This window comes from Crocodylus siamensis, chromosome 12 (genome assembly GCF_052110815.1).
Source record: "Crocodylus siamensis isolate JL-2025a chromosome 12, ASM5211081v1, whole genome shotgun sequence".
NCBI classification, from domain to species: domain Eukaryota; kingdom Metazoa; phylum Chordata; order Crocodylia; family Crocodylidae; genus Crocodylus; species Crocodylus siamensis.
The window spans coordinates 15,810,530-15,830,466 of record NC_143406.1 but is presented as its reverse complement, the minus strand read 5'-3'; the positions used below and the strand labels follow the sequence as shown (position 1 = coordinate 15,830,466).

The 19,937-nt window shown below is 44.5% G+C and overlaps 1 protein-coding gene across 4 annotated transcripts in view; it reads right to left on the bottom strand.

Moving 5' to 3' along the window:
* AJAP1 (adherens junctions associated protein 1) overlaps positions 1-19,937 on the bottom strand; it is a 137,335-nt gene that overhangs the window by 19,187 nt on the left and 98,211 nt on the right. The window contains exons 3-6 of one of the 4 annotated variants that reach the window (XM_090024071.1): positions 9,787-9,874; positions 4,309-4,551; positions 1,947-2,078; positions 645-708 (exon numbers count right to left, since the gene is read on the bottom strand). In XM_090024071.1, the coding sequence (XP_089880197.1) occupies positions 2,006-2,078; positions 4,309-4,551; positions 9,787-9,874 (404 nt within the window). In that variant the 3' untranslated portion in view covers positions 645-708; positions 1,947-2,005. Of the gene's footprint in view, positions 1-644; positions 709-1,946; positions 2,111-4,308; positions 4,552-9,786; positions 9,875-19,937 lie in introns of those variants that run through there. The other 3 variants (XM_090024068.1, XM_090024070.1, XM_090024072.1) reach the window with 3 other exon arrangements.

The following is a 19,937-nucleotide window of genomic DNA, read 5'->3' as shown; positions in this document are numbered from 1 at the left end:
TTGCCAGATGTCTGTCCTTTGTAACAAGGGAGAACAGTGTCTCCAGCCTCATCACAGCTGCCTAACAGGTGTGCAATTTGGGATTAAATAGCACTGAAATAATTTTTTTTTAAACCCAAACAAACAAGAGGGAGAAGTCCCGAATTGAAGACTCTTCTTTCCTTCTCATTGAAGGTGGAGGGCAGGGAGGGCTGACTATAATGAAACTTGGGTCTGAACCAGCCCATGTTTTAGTTTTTTGGATGAAGTAAAATCTGATCTGAATTCAAACACTCCCCAGTGGAACTCAGTGAGGGTCTCCTCTAGAAATATGCTGCAGACAAAACTGCTTGGCAAATAAGAGGCATGGCATTTGGGGTACGTTTCCCATACAAAAATGAATGAACTGCAGTTCAGAGCTTCATTATTTGACTTGCCTCCCCTCATTAATGACACTGAGGCTTGGCCAATCCAGGCTGTCATCCTGCATCACCACAAAAGAATATCTGCACATGTGGTAAAAGAGTTGTTGCCTCTACTGAATTGGGGCCCAGTGCTATCACAGAGGGCATAACTTACAAAATGGGATGTGTATCTCATATTGTTTTACAAATGCGATGGAAATGTCTTCCGTCCATCTGCCTCTGATTGGTACAGAGATTTTGCCACAATAAAAATGAAAATCCTCCAGCCATAAGAGAAGTTCTCGGTTGCCACATGTATTTTGAACTGCAAAAGGAGCGTGGTTTTAATGTGCATGATAATTATATTATTGCAGACAAAGAAGATAGACTGTGCTAAGAATCCTGATAAACTATTTTTCTCTCTGTTATCTCCCACCCTAATCAATGCACATGGACAGGTGTGCATTTCACCTTGCCTGGCCAGACACAACCATACCAAGCCGCAACAGAGACCATTAACTTTTTATTCTCTTTCCATTCTAATCTAATTACATTTCTGTGTTCAATAGCTGAGCATAATGTTAAACAGGCTATTCCGAGTAAGTTGCAGTTAGGGACGGTTGGAAATTTCATTTAGAGTGAATACGTGATTCATTACAGCAGGGATTTGGGATTGACCAATTAATTTGCCTGAGTGTGTAGCTCAAACTGGCATTGCTGCCCTACACTAAAATGCCATATAGTTAATCCTAATTGCTTTTCCTCCCACTGCTACCTGCAATGCCACCTTCAAAAGAAAGACAAGGAGGAAGAAATGGCACAAGATTAAAAAAAAAAAAAAGAAAATATCTCCTAAAAATATATTTGTATTAGTTTGGTTGCATCTTTCTCCAAGCTTTGAACCTAGATTACACAGGCAGAATAGGTGATGGTAGATATGGTTTTCTGCAGAAGGAAAAAGAAAGGTTTTTCTGCTACTGTTGCAGTGAAAGCATGAAAACATTGCTTGTTCCAAAATCCCAGACAGATGAGCTCTGGAAAATTGATGGAAAATGCATAGAATATGTGTGGTCACTAGTATGAAGTAGACTATCTGGCATGCAACACAGGGTTAATCGCTAAAGGAAGCCATTTTAGAGCACTGAAATTAGCATCATTTGTTAAACCTAAAGGAGGTGTTACGGTGGGCCAAAATTTGGATCCAGAGATGAGCTACCTCAAATGTTTACAGCATTTTTGCATGTGGGCATTCTGGTGTTGCCCTCTAACATATGCCCTCCAATGAAATCAGGGGCTATGTTCTTTAATTTCAGTTCATGCTCATCTCTATTTCAGGATAAAAGTAAAGGTCTCCTGATACTAAATCTTCCTTTTAATGCAGAAGACATTTACCATCTATTAAACAGGCTAACTTAAGCAAGTCAAATACAAGAATCAACTATTTGGTTAGCATTACACAAGGGATACATTGGTGAAGGGGGCCTAGCTACACATAGAAACGTTCAGAGGTACAAGAGCAGGGATGGTCAAAAAAAGAAAAGAGTTTTTAAGAGTGGTACGTACCAGGAAATAGCCACATGGCGTCTGCCCTGCCCCCAGGAAGTAAAACAGACTTCGGCCAGTCAGCAGGAGATTTCAAACCATTTCTCAGACACAAAGGCCACAGGAATAAGATGCCGATCAGAAGAAGAGGGTCTGCAGCGAGCAGAAAAATGGGCTTGCGCGTGCTGGTACATAACACACAACAAGCAAGCCTAGTCAGGCCTGCTGCCAAAATCAGCTTTTTTTTTTTGCTTTTTTTTTTAAGGGAAAAAATAATCTCTAAAATAATGCTTTGGATAGGCTTATTGGCCTTTGCAAAATCAGGCTAGCACCAGGAAGATGATGATGAATTGCGATGCCATTTTTGTCCCCCATCCCATAAATGAAATAAAGTAACTCTGAACCAAGCCAATTATTTATGGTAGTGGTTTTCAACCTGTGTCCCGTTGACCCCTGGGAGTCCAAAGACTATGTCTGAGGGGTCCACAAAAGTTTATTATGATCACTCAAAAGTATATGAATATCCATACTTACAATTCAAAGGGGTCTGCACCTCCATTAGAAATCTCCAAAGGGGTCCACACCTCCATTACAATTTTTTTAGGGGTCCACCAATGAAAAAAGGTTGAAAACCACTAAAGGAAGTTGTAGTCCAAACATGGATCACAGTATCTCCCTCTTTTTAAAGTATTTCTCCTCTTGCTCCTTTTCCCTTGGACTGCTTTTCTCGTGTTTCCTGTTCCCAGGTGTAAGTAACAGGGCATAATCGTTACCTCAGCATTGCTATAGCACACCAAGGTGGCTCACCTGGAAAAATACAGTGTTTGTGGGAGCCAGCTGGTAGACTAATGGGACTGCCCTCATTAGTTACTTAGGAAGTGACTGCTCTGGTTCAACTGGGCTTCAAGGAGAATTGTGGAGGCCAATAATTTCCAAAAAAAGCATTACTTTAAGACAAAAAAGCAATGAACCACTTCCAACCAATGCTCACATATCAGGGACGGTATTAAAAGCAGTGCAAAAAATCGACATTGCCAGTGTTCCAAACAAAACACAGACAAGACAAGAAAACAGATACAAAATGCTCCCATTCATGTCCCAGCATTGGTTGGCTGGAGTTCATGTGAAAACCAACATATACATACATTCAATGAAATGGTTTGAAAATCCTTGCCAATTCTTTGCCTCCCAATACCTGTGGAAACCCCAGAATATGGCAACTAGCAAATGTCATGCACGTGCATGTGCGTGCGCACACACACACGCAAAGGTACTTAAAAAGAAGTGTTTTACAATGGCTTTAGTTTAGGCTTCTATTCTTCATGCACTTAGGATAAGGACTCTGTGCATTAAATGTCACTTACAGTTCAATGAGATTATATATTTGAAGAAGTTTTGGGGGGCTTCCCCCCTTCATTAAAAGTCATCAGGGTTTTTTTCTTCATCTGACAGCAAACACATTTACTGTGTGGAGCGATTTAGGTAAATCTCTGCACCAATCATTAATGAATACTTCCTCCTAAAAAACCCACAACTAAATCAGAACCAGTGCCCCATGCAATTAAACTTTGACTGAAGGCTAGTATCTGCAGTGGAAAGAGGTCACTTACCAAGTTCTCCAGTCAACCTCCCTTCCCATACAGACAAGAGACAGAATGATGTCCCAATTTTTAAAATCCCTCCATCTAGAAAGTCCCATCGTGTTCCCTTGCTTAATGTATTATTATTTCATACCAGATAACATGATTCACATGATTCATTCATGCAATCTATTCTTTCATTAATCACAATTCCTCATTTGAAATTGAACAGCTGTTTAGATGCTGCTTAAAAAGCAGCATATAAACGCCAGAAGACAAATTCGAGGTAGATTTCTTTGTTGAAGTAAGCAAGGGGAATTGAAAAATGTGTGGTGCTACAGACCAGCACAGTGTAACAAGATGTGTTCAAGGTGAAGCCAACTGGCATTGCAAGGACAATAGCTCCGCTACTTAGAGTTGCCATGTGACAAGCAATATAAATATTAAGTCCTATGCCTGCTGGTCACAAAGGCTCTGAGTAATTGCTTGTCCTTAGTTTGGAGGGTGAGTTTTGCATTAGTGGTTCTACACAGCAGGTCGTGCAAACCAAACCAAAGTGACACCTAGCAAATATACCTAATTGACCAGTTAATTTGGAAAAAGAAGAGGCACATTATGGCTTTAAATAATAACTGGAGTTTCTCTGTGCCATACTCTTCCTAAGATGGATTTTGTCATTGCTGGCTTTATTATTCCCTAGAATTTCTTCCATAGGTAAAATTAATAAAATGAGACTAATAGCTAATGCAAATAAACATGAGTCTGTAAGTGTGCATGGGAACTGTGATCAATGCCTGTCTTACCTGTTTCCGTTGAACGTTGTTTTATAATCCCCTGGTGAGTGCAATGCCTCCTCTGTGTACACAGGCACAGCTGTCCTGACACACTCATGGGAGCACTGCAGTGTCTCGTTATAAGCTGTAAATATGTCCAGGTTACTGGGCACACGAGCTGGGGTGAAGTCCGTCAGATTCTGGCAGCTCTCCTCCTGTTGATTGATTTTGCGCTGGTGGCTGTTTCTCCTGGGGTTACCACTTTGTGCACAACTGAGGTGTGGGTTAAAAAAAAAATGAAGAAAAGAAAAATACAACTCCAAATATATCTGTGACACTTGAAGAAAGAATTACATGATCTGTTATTAATTATACATCATTCAATATTGGATTATAATTTGTGGGCAGTTTGGAAAGATCAGCCACAATCAAGCAATCACCCTTTATTTACTCTGTAATGATCAAATCTAAATGTTAAATGGAAGCCTTTATTATTAAAAGAATTACTGAGAAAAGCAGCATGCCCTTATTTTCAGAGTGTTAGAGCCTTCCTTCCACAGAGAGAATAAGCAAGTTAACTCCTTTTACTCTAGGGCTAGAAATAGATGTTGCTGAATGAAGCAGATCAGCTGTGCCATGAAGTGGCACATGTAGTTGGATTTTCCCTGCTTACCCAGATCCACCCTCAGAGATTCCAGCTGGCCTGGGTAAGCAGGTCCCTGGCATGGAGACGTGGGGCACTAGGGCATCCCAGGGCCCTGGGCCTCTAAACTGGGACCTGCAAGTTGTCCCCACTTAAGGAAATGTACCCCTGGAGATCCCAAGGTGTCTCTGCAAGTGGGGAACCTCGATTTCCCCATTTATAAAGCAGCACCATGAGATTCCCCAAGGTGCCTCTGTAAGTCTCAAGCCCCCAGAGCACCTGCCCAAGTTGGCTGCAGAGTGCAGGCAGCTCGGGCTGCCTGGAGGCTCTTGCCACAGAGCTAACAGATATTCTCCACTATAAAGAGACAGAATTTATCACTATTTTTTGTCACGCCACTGAATTTCCATTGATGTGGCATGACAAAGGATAGGGAAGTCTATTTGCCTGCCACTCCATCACATTGCCTCCCTTGTAGCTATAACATACCTGAGGCCTCAATACACAACTTGATTAACACTAGAGCTAAGGAAATAGATTACAAGGACACAGGAATTTAGGCTTGCATACTAGAGCAGATTTCTAAGCCGAGTAAGGTTTCTTCCATTTATTTATCTTCAATTGTCCTATGTTCCCTTCCCCCAATTCCTTCTTTACATGCCATATTGATCATATGCTGAGTCTCTGATATTATTGAGCTGTGCGGATTAATTATGATTGGTCAGAAAAATCATGTATGGTTACATAAAAATTTTATGGCGGCACAAATGTGACCCCAAGCCACATCTGTTCCTACCCTCAGAAGCATCAAAGGGGCAAATTTACCGTGACAAATAACTTCAGGAAATGGCTTTTTTGTTATACTAGAGTTTCGGGACCTGTTGGAAGAGCACTCGGAGCCCAAAAGCTGGTCCAATAAAAGAAAGACCTCACTCAACAGAGAAACCCTCAGACTCCAAATGTGTGCAGAAATCATTGAGTCACTGATGTTTAATTCCCATGGAACAAGACCTGGAAGTTTCATTCTGGAATTTCAAGGGAAATGTAAGTACAAACTAGGGCAGTTGCTGCACACACAGTACAGACCAGTTACTACCCAGCTTGTTAGAGCTTCCTAGCATGATACTGTTCCCTCCTGCGTACCCCCCAGCCTCAACCCCGTGCTTGACTCCTAACACCTAATGCAAAAAAAATGGGTCCTCCTACTCCATGTGGGCAGCCTTCCCCACACATAGCCACATCTACCCTATCCTGGGGCAGATTAACTAGTATGGGGACTGGCTAACTAACACTGTCACTCAGCAGTGCTAATTGGCCTGCCTGCAATGCCCTGCAGAGGTGTCTACGTTGCTTACAGTTCAGGAGGCAGTCGGTACAAAAGGTGCTGCTGCCATGGCACAGTATGTCAACCCTGAAAGACAGCTGTTAGTTTCCTAACTTTTAGCACCGAATTTAATGGCATGCAAGGTTGCAAGATGGCTCTGTCCAGCCACCCAATGAAATATCTAAATGTGGATTTATTTAAGAACATAATGTTCTTCATATAGGTTTGGTAATGCTGGCTCTAGGTTTTAAGTGGGACCTCAAAAGTACCTGAGGAAGTTGGGTGCCTAAAAACTAACTCAAGGATGAATGAGAGTTAATTACTTGACTGTTGTAAATGCTGTAGCACATCCCATCAAATTACTCTATTGCTGGACCCAATGCTGGCTTAAGCGTCTAAGCGAATCAAGTTATAGCCTCAGGCAAATCCAAGGGTCCATCACTAATGCATGTGCTGGTGCACAGGATAACCTCTTCACAAATGGAAGGGACCATCTACCAAAACCAGTCAGTGCCCATAATAGAGAAATGGCACAATTCTTTATAAACTTTGCACAACAGAGAGTCACCACTCATCCCCTTTTTAAAGTGCTTTGCAAAGTGGATAGACTATTAACATAACCTTATAGCAGTGAAAACAGTGTGCCTGATGCTGCCAAAGACTGAGTGTCTTTGGTGTCCCTGCCTATAAGTCTCACTACTCCATCACATTGCCTCCTTTGTGGCTATAATATACCTGAGGACTCAAAATACAACTCGATTAATTTTAGAGCTAAGCAAATAGATCACAAAGACACAGGAATTTAGGCTCTTTTTGCATGCTGCAGCAGATTTTTATACTGAGTGAGAGTTCTTCCATTTATTTATCTGCAGTTGTCCAAAATTCCCATCCCCCAATTTTTTCTTTACATGCTATAATGATCACATTCTGAGTCTTTGATATTATTGTGCTATGCATATTAATTCTGATTAATCAGCTAAATTAGGTGGCATTGCACAGGTATTTAAAGAAAGTGATAGAAAAGAGGCATATGTGTGGCTAAAGCCTGTTCCCATACAATATGAGCAAGTATTCGCCAAGGCTTTCTCAGTATTGGTACATCTCTAAGACATATCAATCACTTTTATTATATGAATTCTTTCTATGAGTGGACACTAGAAAATGTCTGTAAAAAGTAAGTAGAAAATACACGCACTTTGACTGACTTGCAGAAGCCATCCTACATTAGAGATGCCTGAATTATAGTAATTGGACATAAGCCTTCTGTTACCTTTAAGCACTATTACAAATCAGGAGAGATATTTAAAACTGGGTTCAATTCACTCTTTGTAACACATGGTCAGAAGAAGCTAATACCCTCTAAAACAGTCAGTTCAGTGTGAGAGACCGTGAACAGGTCTGGATGAAAATGAACCCTTGAATTAAACCCCAATTAATTACAGGATTAGGGATTTTGCCCAAAGTTCACTGGCATCAGGGGTCTATTGACTTCAGTGAACTTTAAGTGAAAGTCTGGATGTGTCTGACCTAAAATGCCAAAAAAATAGTTTGTCCTTGTGGTGCTGACCTACTGGCCAAAAAGTAAGTTTCCCAAAACAGTCTATTCTAGATCGGTTCTCCACACCAAGAGGCTGGATAGCTTTTCGATTATTACTGACAAAGCCAAATCCATGAACCTCTTCAAGATCAAGCCACACCTATGCATGAGTGTTCATATGGATTGTGGTTGCTTTTTCATTCATTTAATTTAAATAGGCAGTTAGTAAACTCTAACCCTGACCCATCCTTCTCCTGTCCTGCCTCTCTGCCTGTCCCATCAGGGTCTGGAAGCCCCATCCCTAGCTTGTGATGCCCTCCAAGATAACAAAGCATTCAAACACATGGGTATCTCTCTGCATGTCAGTAAGTCTCACTGATTTCTGTGGGATTCAATAGTGTGGTTTGCTATTATGTGCAGTATAATCCCAAAGTGCATGTACTGATTTTCAGGAGGGGCACTTGCTTGGTACTTTTAGGAAATCGGTCTTATTTGAGGGGTGTATTTTGTAAAACTGGGGCTTCCAAAATTATTACTGACTTGCAAAAGTCTTGGTTATGGGAAATATATTCCTGCACCACTGTCAGAAATGCTTCTTCTGAAAATATTGTACCTTTACCCATTCTCGTTTTAGAAGAACTGTACAAACTTTACGAAGACTCAAAATCCAGCTGTAACATTTTGCTCAAAACCTTCCCCATGACGAGGGCATATATTTATAATAGACAGATCTATGGAGGGGTTTTCTTCTTATGCCTCTTTGATAAGGGGATTCCTTACTCCCTAACTTTCTGATTTATTTCTAGATTCTATCCCTGATTTTATTCAATATCCTGAAGAAAGCATTGGGATCGTATGGATAAATTACATGATGAGACAGCTAAACTTTGAAGCTATTAGAGAACATACTTGCTGGAGGAGAAAACTACAGGTAGATGAGAGGACTAAGAATGGTATTGGAGACAAGCAGAGTTTGACTGCAGTTTTTCGGATTATCCCGGAGGTGCGGTAGGTAGTATTATTACACCCAGCAGCATTGACCTCAAAGTAGGCCAATTTCTCTGGGAAAATAGGTAAAGTCAGGAATGCCTGCAGCAAAGGACTAACCTATTTTACCATATGCATAGCTGATGCTAACGAATAAATGAGAGCAAATTAAGCTAGAACATGAGCCCATGGACACTCCAGGGGATGTGAAGCATGTAAAACTCGCTGCATTCAGGAGGCTCAGAAGGTGAGTTTCAATCCCTGGAGTTGTAAAAAAAAGGCCAGGAAACATCATTATTAAATGCTAAACCAAACTTTTGTTTTAAGGAATGGCTTAGACCCAGGCAAGACTTCAGAGCCCAAACAGCAAGCCAGAGAAAAAGTCAGGCAGCCCAGGACAGAGTGAATTATCCTGGTCTCCCGAGAAGAGGCTGCTATTAGAGTACTCAGGAACAACTAACCTAAGAGGGTGCAATATTATATCATGGCAGTGGGAAAGCCAATGGGAGCTAGGAAGTTAAGCTGAAGTCTTCAATTCTGCCAATATGCAAAATCCCAAATGTGGAGGCTTTTTTGGCCCTTTGTTTTAGGAATCATGAGAGTGTGTGCTATTTCAAACCTGTCTAATGTGTCTAACAGTGCAGATATTTGTTTGGAGGGTGATGACTTTTTTCAGTCTTGCAAATGTAGCTGCCTGTGATGGTGATGGGCATGATGCCAAACTCTAAATAAGAATTTAAATAAATAATAAGACTTGGATATCAAAGTAGCCCAGGGGCGATAAACAAACACAGAATTTCAATGGAAGCATACAGCCCAAATTCCCTTGCCTTCTTTAAACAGTTCAGCTTAAGCCATAATTTCTAGCCTGCTCTTACATCTAATAGCTGAAATGTTGGGTTTTTTTAATTCACAATTGAAATTGTTAGCTCTGCCCCCGCTCCCAGTCTTGCCCCTTCCACACACTCCAGCAGCACCCCCAACACTCAAGCCAAGCAGATGGACAACAGACCTTACCAATTTTTTAACACAAGAGTTGTTATCAGAGCAGCTATGACCATGATGAGAGACACTGTGATGGTGATAATCTGATGGACTGCCAGACCTGTGAAGAAAAACCAAAAGAGAGTAGCAATAGGAAGCGGAAGGGATCCAGGAGAACAATGAGCCAAAACCCCACCTGCAACCAAATTACTCAGTAGGACCTTGGTGCTGAACCCACGTCACATCTTCACCATCCTGTGAGGCAGACCAAGCAACAGGCGGGGCTTTAATTCCACATTAGGACTGGCAGGATGACATCAGGATTCAAACACTGAGATGGTGGATATTGCTGCTGGCCCCTGAAATGGCTGTGGAACTCTGTACCTTGCAGTCTGCCCCCGTATACAGACATGAGCCTGCCCCTGAGCCTGCCCCTGCCATGTTATCCCAGACATACTCAGAAGACTCCCATTTCTGATTCAACCAAGCTTACTGCTTGGGAAGGTCCTTATACCTTCTAACCTTAGAGTTTGAAGGTTTCTACTGTTGCTTCTGCACTTTCCTGCCAACAAGCTCTCGGGGCTCTGCTTGTCGCTTCTTTATCACCCACTTCTTCTCCCCTTGCTCCTAGTAGCCAGCAAGTTTATGCTTCACTTTTCAGTCTCCTTTGATTTCTGGGCATCTCTGATCCACTCTTTGGGGTTGCCTTTGCCCTGCCAAAGTGATTGTGTCTGATTGCTCCCTGTTACAGCACTGCAGACAGGCCTAGCCTTCTGGGCTAGGGACAGGCATTCAAAAAGCCTACACCTGAATTGATTCACATTCTTTGCAGGTTAGTCTAACCTGGCTAGCCTAAATCAGTTTTGTAACCAGACAGACATCTCAGACATGCAGGCACATACCTGCAGTGGCTCAGGCTAGAAGCTGGGGGGACTAGAGCAGCCTTCCCTTCCCTTGTACAGTGCTGAGCTGAGGGGGGCTTGGCCAGGGAGGGGTCCCCCTCCTTGATAACAGAGCATTTATCAGCTCTGTTATCAGCATTGAACACCCCATCAGAAAACAAAGTCTTGCTCATTACAAGCTTTTCTTAAACAGCTTTTTTCCAAAGGAAGGAATGCAGGGACATTACCATATGAGCTGTTGATTACCTCCAAAAGGCCCTAAGTGGACACTGTCCTATCTGCTTTACACAGCATTAGCTAACATACCATATGCTGGCTACAGTCCGTGCTGTGGGAGAGAGGAGGAAGGGATCTCTGCTTAAGCAGTGAGTGGTGAGAGAAGAGGAGAGGGGCACGGGGAAGCCAGCAGACCCTGCTGTGCATGCAAGTGTCTACTGGAGCTCCAGCCAGGAAGCAGAGGGGAGGGGCCAGCTCTGCTGTGGAGCAAAGAGCCCCACCCAGTCCAGAGAGCATGCTGCGATGCTGGAGGTGTCTGATTTAGCTTAAACCAGCAAAAGGTCTGGGACAGACATTGCATAAACCAGTTTGAGCCAAATCAGTTAAGTCTGATACTACATTTAACCAGGTTTATCTCAAACTGGTTGTAGCCATTTTCAAACTGGTTTATGTGCACTGAACATTTGTTCTGTTACAGGTTTAAACCAGTTTCTGATCACTAAAAATGGTTTGTGTGTGATGTCTGTCCCTAAGGGCTCACACCATGTAGCACCCCATAGTCCTGCTTTGGTATGAACCCAGTCATAGGCCTCCATGGAGACTCTCCAGCATGAAGAGGCTGTGCCAACATATCACCCTTTGTCACTGGGCTTCCCCATGCAAGTCACACTAGTTAGACTGACAGACTGCCTTCCAGAGTAGGGAGAGAGCATGGGAAAATCACTTTATTTCTAGAAACTCCACTGCATCTCAGCATTTCTGGGCTTAGCCTGGGCTGAGAAGCATACGGCATCAGTCCTCTTCCAGCTCCCCCAAGGATAACCCAGGTTATCAAAGGCCTCACAAAGGACAAGGCAATGCAGACTTCTTCCACCCTAGCCAAAAGCATGCAAGAATGCAGTGCACCTCATTTCTCTTCATCTCAGCCTCACGGAGAACACTGGCAACAGGGCTGCCAGTAAGTGCCCACTGCCAGGGTGGGTTTGAGGACATTGTACCTTTCCAGTATAAAACAGACACACACAGCCTCCCAAATCATTTCACGTGGGGTCAGTGAGCAGCCAGGAGACAGGAGGGACTTCGTTCTCCATCTTGCATTATAGAAAATAATCCAGGCTCTCATTTTCTATCCTCTCAACTCTGTTCCTTGTCAGCCTGAATTAAGCATGAAGGACAGAAGAAATGTAAAGACAGATATCTCTGGAGGGAAAAGGAAACTTCTGCACAATCTTGCGGTGGGAGAAGGATTAGCTATAGATAATAATTACAGCACTAAGTGCTATCACTTAGAAGGTCGGACAGGCTCATTTTCTTTTAATTCACCTTTCACAGGCTATAATTTTGGCTTGTGCATCATTCCTAATGAATAGTTTGGAAACAAAAGCATCTCCATGTACAGTATGTTTGTGGTTTTGAACTGCATTACAGTTGCAATTTTGTAATGAATTGATTTTGATGGCCTCAGCCCAAGGATGTGTTGGGTTGGTTTTTTTTACAAACAGATGTGAGAGCTCTAAGAGTATTACTCGGGTAAAAGATGTTTTTAATAAATAAATAAATGTTAGCGTGACAGTGAAATGAGTGTGTGTGTATACATAGAGGTTATAGTTTCATAGTAGTTAGGGGTCAGAAGGGACCTAAATAGATGATCTAATCTAACCCTCCCCCCCACTGGCTGGAACACATGCTACGATCACACAATCCCAGACAGGTGTTCATCCAACCTCTTTTTGAATTTACCCAAGGTAGGAGCGAGGACCACCACCCTAGAAAGTTTGTTCTGGATCCTAGCTACCATAACAGTGAAACAGTGCCTCCTAATCTCTAACCTGAACCTATTCTCCAGGGTTTTTTTGTTTTTTAAAGGGCCAGAGCTGGGGCGGGCAGGGCCTCCATGGGGGCACTGGGAGAGCAGGGGAGGGTCGGGGGGCTTGTGACAGAGCCCCATATGCAGCGTGGCTCTATCACATATGCAGCGTGGCAATGGGAAGCAGCCAGTGAGTCAGGCCTTTTTTTTTTCAAAGAGCAGGGAGCTAGGGCGGGTATGGCAGCCATTGAAAGCAAGCAGGGGGTGGGACCTGTGTGATTCGGCTGGTTCAGCAGCAGCCAAATCTCCAAATCAGATTTGGTCGATTCGCTTTGGGACAGTGTTTCGAATCACTGAATCGAATCAGCGTCCCCTGAATCAGCCGAATCTGAATTCAAAGCTAATACTAGCCACTTCGCACAGGCCTACTCAGTACCACTAGTTCTCCCTTCCTTCCTCCCTCCTCAAAGACTTCTTGCTTTGGGATGTATCTTTTATATGGCAAACTATCTGAGGCAATGAGTGGCCGTCCCTCTGCACAGCACTGTCAACCTGAGGTTCCCCTCTAGCTGAGACTCTTTGGTGCTACCCTTATAAAAATAATAGCGAACAACTATAATACCACCCTGAAATGGATTTTATCTTTCCCCCTAGCTCTAACATGACATCATCAAAAGCACCTTTTAAACTTTTATGTGGCATCCAATCTAGGCTTTGCAGATGAACTGCTCTTGAAGAACACTGCATTACGGAATCAATAGCTGCCTTAGGTACAGCTGCCGTTCCCTTTTTCCAAAGTACAACAGCCTTGTAAAATATTCCACCATCATTATAATCCTGTTGCTTGTATGATGCCGGATGTAAAAGCACCAACAATCCTGACTTGCATGTTTAACGAGTTGTGTTGGTGGTGTTGCAAACTGCCTCCATTTTTCATTTTTAAGCCTGTGCATATATTTTGTTACTTGCCTGACTTGCTTTTAACAGTGTGGGCTGCAATATTCAGCAGAGTCAGGAGCACCCCAGGGAAAGACCACGGCTGAGAATACCCTTTTCCTCTCAGGGCCAGTCATTGGCATACACTTTCCCCAGACCCACAAGGACAATGCGTCTGCCCGTGTCTTGTTTAAATCAGTTTCCACTTCATTAGAGCATGAAGCTTTTCAGGCCCTCCTGATCCCCAACATGCTCAAAGTGCTACTAGTTTTCCTAAAGCCTCATTGAAAGCTGTTTCCAACCTGAAGAAGTGTGGGAGACAGAAACTCAGCACGACTGCAGAGCTGTAACAATACCTGACAGCTGATCTCTGTTGTGACATTTCTTAACTTCCGAGGAGAGATGGAAAACGCCCTTTTCACTTCACTCAACATGAGAGGTGTCATAACAGAGAGCAGTCGCTATGCAGCTTGCTTGCTTCCTTTATTTCTTTCTGATTCTGCAGCCCTTATTCATGTTAATCAACTATTTTCAATGAGGTCAATGGCATTTACTCAAAGTGGTATAACGCCAACTTTTCAAAGGCCCCTCTGGTAGGGCATTCATTCTTTCACTGAATTGCACCAAAGCCTTAGACATGTATCTTCAGCCGGTGTCAATAGGCAGAGCCACTCTATTAACAGAACAACCCTGATTATATATCAACTGAGAATCTGGCCGTCTGTGTTCCAGCTATTCAGGTATGTGTATGGCTCAGCATTTATACTTTGCTCATCTAAGCAACTATGCTCCATGCATGCTATTTGTTATTACTTATCTTGTTTTATTTAGCCCTCTACTGCAGCACCCTACTTTTGCATCTAGCAGTCTAATGGGGGAGGGGAACATTTACTTAACATTGCATTGCAAGGATAAAACATTGAATCTGGCCCTAGCACATACAAAGTGTCAGTGAGAAGTGATATCTTTTTAGGAAATGGAGCAGGTTCCTCTGCCAAGATGTATTCGAAGTATAAATCAAACACTCAGAAATGTGAACCTTGATGGTTTAATATAATAAAACCAAGGTCACCTTTGCTAGCCCGATTCACCAACACATTCGCTGCTCAGATAATGATAGCTTACAATGGGATCATTATTCCCCCTTCCCCACCCTCCCTCCAACACACACACACTCTGAAGTTGGTTTGTTAAATATGGCAGAGAAAAGTGCAGGATGGGGTGCAGGCAGATACAGGATGCCCTGTCATGAGCAGACACTAGAAGGGAGCAGCAGGTAAGTCATCAGCTCAAAAGTGAAGTGAACAAAATCTGGCAATTCGCACAATCGGAAAATGCTCAGTGATGATCGAGGGGAGCATTTAGCCCTTCCTGCCTGCCTCTCTCAGCCAGATTTCTCCCCACTTTCAATGCAATAGAAGCACCCAGTTATGGCAGGCAAGAGAGGGAAGCTGGCCAGAACTGCAGGTTTTAATTCATTTCTTTTGTATATCCCTTACCTTCTTGCTCCCTGCCCCCTCTTTTCATAAACTCCCTTCTATGGGCACTTAGTTTCTGTTGCTCTGCATTTTGTTTTGTATAATTGGTAGTGTGGGATCCCATTGCTCCCATTGTACATTTCCTCCATTTCATACTTTGCTCCTCACAGCTCCCAGAAGCACCAGATTTCCAGCATTACAGCCTGAGGGGCACAGACAATGTTGATCGTCTTTTGCATTTAACTTCCTGCAGATTTTTTTCTGCTTTTTTAATTTAAGAAACAAATAAACAAGCTGAACATTTAGCTATTTGGGATTTTTCCCCTCCCATTCCCCTTTGCTCCCCCCCAACTCAAATTGTCCTGAAAGAGAGAATAATGGAGAAAATGGTGAGAAAGATATCAATTAAGTGCCCCCACGCTCCCCATACACAGCATCCAAATGTTCAGTTTTTCACTGGGAGAAAAAGAAACTTCAAATAAAAACAAAAACTTTCCAGATAAAATTGCTTGGAAAATAACACTATGCTTGTTTATTTGGCCAAGCGCAGCCATAAATACAATCCCAGTATCATGGATAAGAGTACGGCAGTACTCACACTGAATATATTTCAAACATAAAGTTAAACTAGAAATGAGTTGCCTTTAACACATTCAACAAACAAAAAGGTAGGTTTACATTCTCATGTGCACATTTAACTCATACATTGAAATACCTCACAATGTTTCGACAAGCCATGCTTTTGATGGGAAAAAATTCAGTCAACTCTCAAGATTAGTTCAGTAGTCCAGTCTGAAGTACAGGCGGTTGGCTGAGTTAATCTGAAGTCAGACAGAAGGTAGGGCATGGTGGCACTTTAGAGATTAACTGGTTCAGCGATGCATGAGATTTCATTTTGAAACAGTTTTTGAACGGGCACCTGCTGTGGCTCCTTTATCCCAGTCCAGTGCCACGCAGGCCACCGAACTGCTTCAGGCAGAAGCCTGCAAGCCCACAGACTATGCGAGCAGCCTCTGACTTTTGCAAGAGCCCTGGTGCAAGACCTGGGGCGGGGAAAGGGTGTCAGATGATGGGGCCGCAGCACCCTGCCGTGGATGCTTAGGCAGGGCTGCCACAAAATCGAGCAGCTTTCTGTCATTTTCCTGAAGACATTCAGTCTACTCTGTAGATCTCCTGATCCTGGTTTGTATAATCTAGATGTTTGGGTGCGAGTCTAAAGCTTCATATTCAGGGTCTAATCTGACAAAACTCCAGTCACGTGTTCATGCATGAAAGAGGGAGAGAAGGAATGCGCTGGAGAGCCTGGCTGTCAAGCTTTGAAGCTCTGCTGTTTGGGAAAAGCTGGTAACAGGAAAGCAGTGATGCATAAGAAGCCCAGGGCTGGAAAGCAGAATTAGAGGCACGTTGCATCTGGCTGTCGTATCAGCAGGGAAGGAGATAAACCACGTACCCAGGAGTTAGTCAATGCCAGGAACAGGTTTCCTCAGTAGCGTCACTAGCAGTGGCGGTGGAGGGGGAACTTCCTATACTTGTACGTAGGGAAACACAGAGATCAGGCTCTGAAAGAGGCATACCTCTCATGACATGTCCACGTTCACTAACTTCACTGACTGAGCCTACAACATAGCAAGGTGCAGTGCAACCCATTGCTCTCCTGGCTCCCTAACCCAGCTGTGCCCACGGGCCATGATCTTGCTGTGCTGACAGCCAAAGCTGACATAATGGCCGAGTCCACTGAATTCTGGATGAACATCCATTCACGACCCTACTGGGAAATGTTTTTAACAGAGCATCAGCACAGGTTAATCTGTGCCGTGTATGACGCAGTGCCAAAATATGAAGGGTCATCGCTGCTAGGTGCTGGCTGATTGGGTTGCCCTATCGATTCAGCTGTCCCTGTATTATTCTCATCATTATCACAGCAGTGCTTAGGTTTCGCATGAAATAGGAAGTCCTGCTCAGTCAGGCTCTACAGACACCTCCAGCACAAGTCACTCCTCAGTTCACAGACACAGCAAATACAGAGGATGAGAGGGGTAAACAGTGAAGTGGTTCAGCAATGAAGCCACTCTCCTGAGCCTCATTGCTTTGGCCCCTGGTTGTGGCCAGATCAACATTTCTTTCTAGGAAGCGAGCCATTGTATTTCATTTTCAGGATGGTTCCAGCGACTTCCCAGCTGTTTCTGGATTCCATCAAACTTTTACTGTCAGGCATTATTATTCGAGCATATTTAGTGGCTCTTTGTGATTGCACATTGTGTCTCAGTGCGGCTGAGAATTGGCTGTCATGCATATAATGAAAAATTATACAAGGAATAATAGCCAGAGACAGATGGATCAGCAAGTTATAAATCAATCGATAGGCTTTTGTTTTCCCCCTGATAGTTGCAATGCTGTAGTTTGTAATAAGAACAGCCCCTGCAGACTGATGTAAATTGATAATCCCTCTACCTCGAGCCATTGTTTCTTTAATTGTACACAATACAATGTAATAGTGTTATGGACAAAAAACACGTTTAAAATTTAAAATATACATATATCCCTGAAGCAAGAACAGAAAGGTTCCTCTCAGCTAGGAAAGCATTAATTTTTATTGACTTCCTCATGGGAGGGTGGGGGGATGGGAATGGGTTTAAATTATAGAAAAAAGGTACACAAAGCAGACTTGCTTTATGAACTCAAAAAATATCTCCAGGCTGACAGACCTGGCAGTTCCAGGGAGCAACTGGAGCCGTATCTGAAAGGACAACACTGTGAATCATAAGCAGCACATGCACTGCTCACACTGATCATGCCCACACCAAGGCCACTCCTTCCCATTCAAAACTAGTGTTCAGCTGTCCACAAGGAAATACCCATCTTGTAGCTGCCATTAGTAGAGTCTATGGAGAACCGCACTCCCTCTTTCCTGCTCTAACAAGACGGGAGCTGCTGCAGATCATCCTGAACCCAGCGCATCACCAGCAAGTTGGCTCAGCTTCTGCTTGTCTGCTAGGGCAGACTCTGTCCCGCTCCACATACAAGCTGTCTTACTGTGTTTGTCTCCAAGAAGCCCCAGATTCTCAACCGTTTTGACTTAAGAAATTCTCTGAGCTTGTCTCAGATCAGGCCTGCTGTCAAGGCCCCAGGTGCTGGCCCAGCCTGCTTTTCCCTGGGGCTAAGTGCTGGAAAAAGGACAAATAACATAGTTCTAGCAAATAAATCCCCCAGGCCCTACTGCTCTCCACCACTACCATGAACACCCATTTGCAGGATGCCCACCATGTCTGTATGTCTTCTTTTCCCTTGAAGGAAGGACCTTTCGCATCCTCACTTCAGCATTTGAGATGTTCAGCCCACTTTCTAGACATGGTTGGGCTCTTCATTTAGGTTTTATCCTTCTGTGTTTCGTTCTGGTGGTGTTTGAAGGCCAGCCTCTCTCATTTACAGTGAAGACGAACCTCTCATCAGGAGCTTTCTCCAGAGAGAGCAAGTGTGGGGCCTGCCTTCTGGCACTGCTATCAGAGGCACACTGCCCCAAGGAGAGCTTCTACCATGGAGCAGTGGATGCTTTCAGGGCTAGGAGCAGATATTACACATAAACCAGTTTAAGTGATCAGAAACTGGTTTTAACCTGTAACAGAACAGACATTCAGTGCACATAAACCAGTTTCAAAATGTATGAAACAAGTGTGAGATAAACGTAGTTGAATGTAGTATCAGACTTATCTGATTTGGGTCAAACCGGTTTATGCAATGTCTGTCTCAGACCCCTTGCTGGTTTAAATTAAATCAGGCTCCCCCAGAATCTCAGCATGCTCTCCGGGCTGGGCTCTGCTCTGCTCCAGAGCTGGGCTGGCCTCTCCCCTTGGGTCTCTAGCCAGAGCAGGAATGGGACATGGCGAGACACTGGGCAGCATGGTCCCGTTAGGGCAAAGTGGGCAGGGAGGAGGTTACTTCTTCCCTCCTTTCTCTCCTCCCCCACTGCAGCAGGAGTCTGCCTGTCAGCCTAGTGGGGAACAGGGGGGAGGGGGCTGTGGCAGTGGCCCCAGGGTCTGGCAGACCCCAGCTGCACGGCAGAAGGGATGGAAGGAGGAACTAACCCTTCTCCCTGTCCCCTTCACCTTAATGGGGCCAGGGCCCGGCAGCCTGCGCAGAGCACCCCCCTCCCCCTGCCCCTGCCCCTGGGCTGTTGGCGTGGTGGAGGAGGAGGGGGAAGAGTACTCCCCAGCATGGAAGACAGCCCCCCTCCCCATCCCAAGGGGGCGGGTTGGGGAAGAGTCCCCATCTGGGACCGGGCAGCCTTGCTGTGCCTGCTCCCCACTCCACGGTGGAGGGGGTTGGGAGGAGGAGGGGGAAGAGCCCCCCCCCAGCACTGAACAGAGCTCCTCTCCCTGCCCCGCAGCAGTGGGGAGAGGGGGGAGGGGGAAGAGTTCCTCTCTGGGGCGCAAAAGCCCGGTGTGCCAGGACCTCCTGGTCAATGCCCCCCGGCCCTGCCTATGCCAGGAAGCAGGCTCGGGCTGGGCGAGTCCCCGGGGACTGTGGGGCTGTATTCCTGGGTTCTCCGCTCTCATCTCCGAACAGAGCACCACCGGGCAGCAGTCGCTGGCTCTCTGGCCACCTTTGAGCGTTGGTAGGTGCTGTCTGGGGTGCTCTACTTTGACCACCTCCACATCCTTTAGTCATTTTTTGCGCCCCCCGCCCCATACTCAGGTCTTTTTTTGTCCCTGCTAGCCCCCAATTAGTGGAGGCTACTAAGTAACATGGTGGGCTAAGCCCAGGACCCTGCCAAAAAATGAATAAGTTTGTGTGCTGGGATTGCTCCCAGCTGTCAGAGAGCCACTGGAGCGGGCAGAGCTCTCCCCT